This window comes from Monopterus albus, unplaced genomic scaffold, assembly GCF_001952655.1.
Source record: "Monopterus albus unplaced genomic scaffold, M_albus_1.0 scaffold290.1, whole genome shotgun sequence".
NCBI lineage: Eukaryota > Metazoa > Chordata > Actinopteri > Synbranchiformes > Synbranchidae > Monopterus > Monopterus albus.
Window position 1 is genome coordinate 292,483 of NW_018128170.1, and position 2,490 is coordinate 294,972.

General features: G+C 39.0%; 1 protein-coding gene across 1 annotated transcript in view; it reads right to left on the minus strand.

Moving 5' to 3' along the window:
• The window catches only part of pcnx1 (pecanex 1), a 30,925-nt gene that overhangs the window by 10,297 nt on the left and 18,138 nt on the right, over positions 1-2,490 (minus strand). Inside the window, exons 13-14 of the mRNA XM_020622861.1 lie at positions 858-1,011; positions 683-715 (exon numbers count right to left, since the gene is read on the minus strand). Of these exons, the coding sequence (XP_020478517.1) occupies positions 683-715; positions 858-1,011 (187 nt within the window). The remainder of the gene's footprint in view (positions 1-682; positions 716-857; positions 1,012-2,490) is intronic.

A 2,490-nucleotide genomic window follows, 5' to 3' on the forward strand; every position in this document is an offset into this window, starting at 1 on the left:
GGGCTAGGTTTCAACCAATGAGGCTATGAGCTGCTCTGCTTTTTCACTGAGGGGAACACTGACAGTTCACACACTACATTCACATTAAACAGACCAGGTTTTCTCCAAACATGTCAGCAATGTTAAGGAAAAGGAAGGGGACAAGGTTCTTATAGTGAAATGAGGTGAAGGAAAAGGGTGTGCCACAAGGGGGAGAGGTGAAAAGAGGTGGAGAGAGAGGGAGATGCAGACACAGAGCGAGGGAGTGAGCTGTGTTCTAAACTCTGGTCAGCTATTTAAAGCTTGTGCCTGCTGCAGAGTAGGAGCTTCATTAATAAAAGACGCAGTTTCAGAAAAGGGTACTGATGCAAGGGAGGGAGAACACAGAGACGTACAGGGAAAAGAAACATCATTTTAAAGAACCACCAAAGAGCAAGGAAAGACACTGAATCATAACTACAGGTCAAATTACAGAAACTCATCCTCGGTTTGTCTACCCTCAGTCTAATGTATAAGTGTAAAAGCCACTTCCTTCTTTAAACATTTTACACTACACTGCTGACTATTTTTTTGTTCACTGTGAGGGCTATCCAGTAATCTAATGATCATCAATCAAAATAAGAGTATCAGCGTTAAGGCCAAAACTCCCCAAATTATCCATATGTTAATGGTGTAAAATGATTTCTGAGTGACAATTACTTACATGTCGAGGTGAAGAGGAGTCGGGTTGAACACTCTGTCAATAAAGAACAATCCAGGTAAATTCACAAATATTCTATATTTAATGCCTTGATAAACTTCTAAAAAAAAACAACTGATGTTTTAACATACTATTAAAAAAATTTATCAACTGCTTCTTTGTTAACTTCAGTATTCACCTTTAGTAAGGAATACTGGCAACTGGCAATGACGAGGCAGAACTGAAACACCCAGATATCAGTGAAGAAGCCATGGATCAGCAGCACTGAACTGAGGAAGGCCACCAGGACAGCGAGAACCACCGCTAGCACATTCTCTAAGACCTCACGGTTCCTGAAACAGCAGCCGAGAAAGGTCAGTCTACAGGTACGTTCATCAGTTCTTGGACACAAGACTTCCATAGCATTAACGCACATTATCCACATCAGATTTAAGTAAATAAATGCAAAAATATAAACGGTGTACTGCACAGAGAGACCTTCATATTAAAGACCCAAATGCTGTTCTAAAAATGGGGGTTAATACTGGATTTATAAATGCCAGTAAAAGGAGAGGTTCTAAGAAGGGCAAGACATTTCAGAGTCTGGGCGAAAATGCAAAAAAGGCTCAGTCACTCTTAGGTTGTATTAGGGAGCATGTAGTGATCAGTTAGTACATTTGAGAAGCTGGAAGGCAGAACAGGAGTCAAAGAGGTCTGAGATAAAAACCAACACCAACTCATGCAGTCCTTTAAAGCAAATAATCTTAAAATCAATTCTGTTTCTTTTGATTTAAAGAATGGTCATCAAATCCTTTAAGAAGAAGAATGATTTTAATTTGGAATAGAACTAGCTACAGAGTTGATCTGTTTGTTGACTGCTGTATTTGAGGACAGCTAGGGGCATCCAGTAATGTTGGTAAATGCACTGCCAGAATCTGTGGAGCCATGCAACTTCATGGTGAGTGTTTGTAGCTGCGTGTAGCTACAAGTACTACAACAGAGACAGGCTGTTGTCGTGTCCGAAAAGTCCAATGGCACCATATACTGAAAGATACCTGGGATAGAACCTTGGGGTACTCCTGTGGAGATGCACGCAGAGAACAACTAATTTGTCATTTTAGTAAGGAAGCAAACGCCTGTATAGCATTACCAGAATTTCTGTACTATCATACCAAGAGTTTTTTTTTTCTGTTGAATCTCTCCTAAATGTTTTTGGGAACACAAAAGCCAACATTATCCCATCGACCTCAAATAGCCTGTAGAGAAATTATTAAAGAAACATGCGCATATCTGAAGTGTGGGGGGTTCATCTGTCAGTAATGGGTCTCAATGTATTATATCCACATGTAGTTGTCAGTTGTCAGACTTCTGTTTCATTTGCTGTTTATTGGTTTGTAACTGTGCTGCAGCCATCCTGCCCTGTCCTTGATTTCAGTGGTACTGACCTGATTAAATAAATGGATAATAATGTGTAGAATTTTAATTGGTAGACACACTTGTCTTATTAGTCTAATACATTTGGCTTCTGGCGTGGTTCATCAAGATGAGTTACCCTGCTGATATGTAAAAGAGAAAAAGAAACTTAGGTCAAAGTAATAATGTGTGTTATCTGCTACCTTGCTAATTATAAATAGTATATGTAGGGATTATTCTGTTAACTAAGTTAAGTTTTTGTAACAAACTGCACAAGGTGGATCTGGATAACAATTATGGCAGGAAAAGTACTAATGCAACCGCAGTTGACTTTTCAATGGTTAAACACTTAGAGGGATGAGATATTACTTATACTTACCCTTTTCTTGATACAACATAATTGCAACACAATTCACATG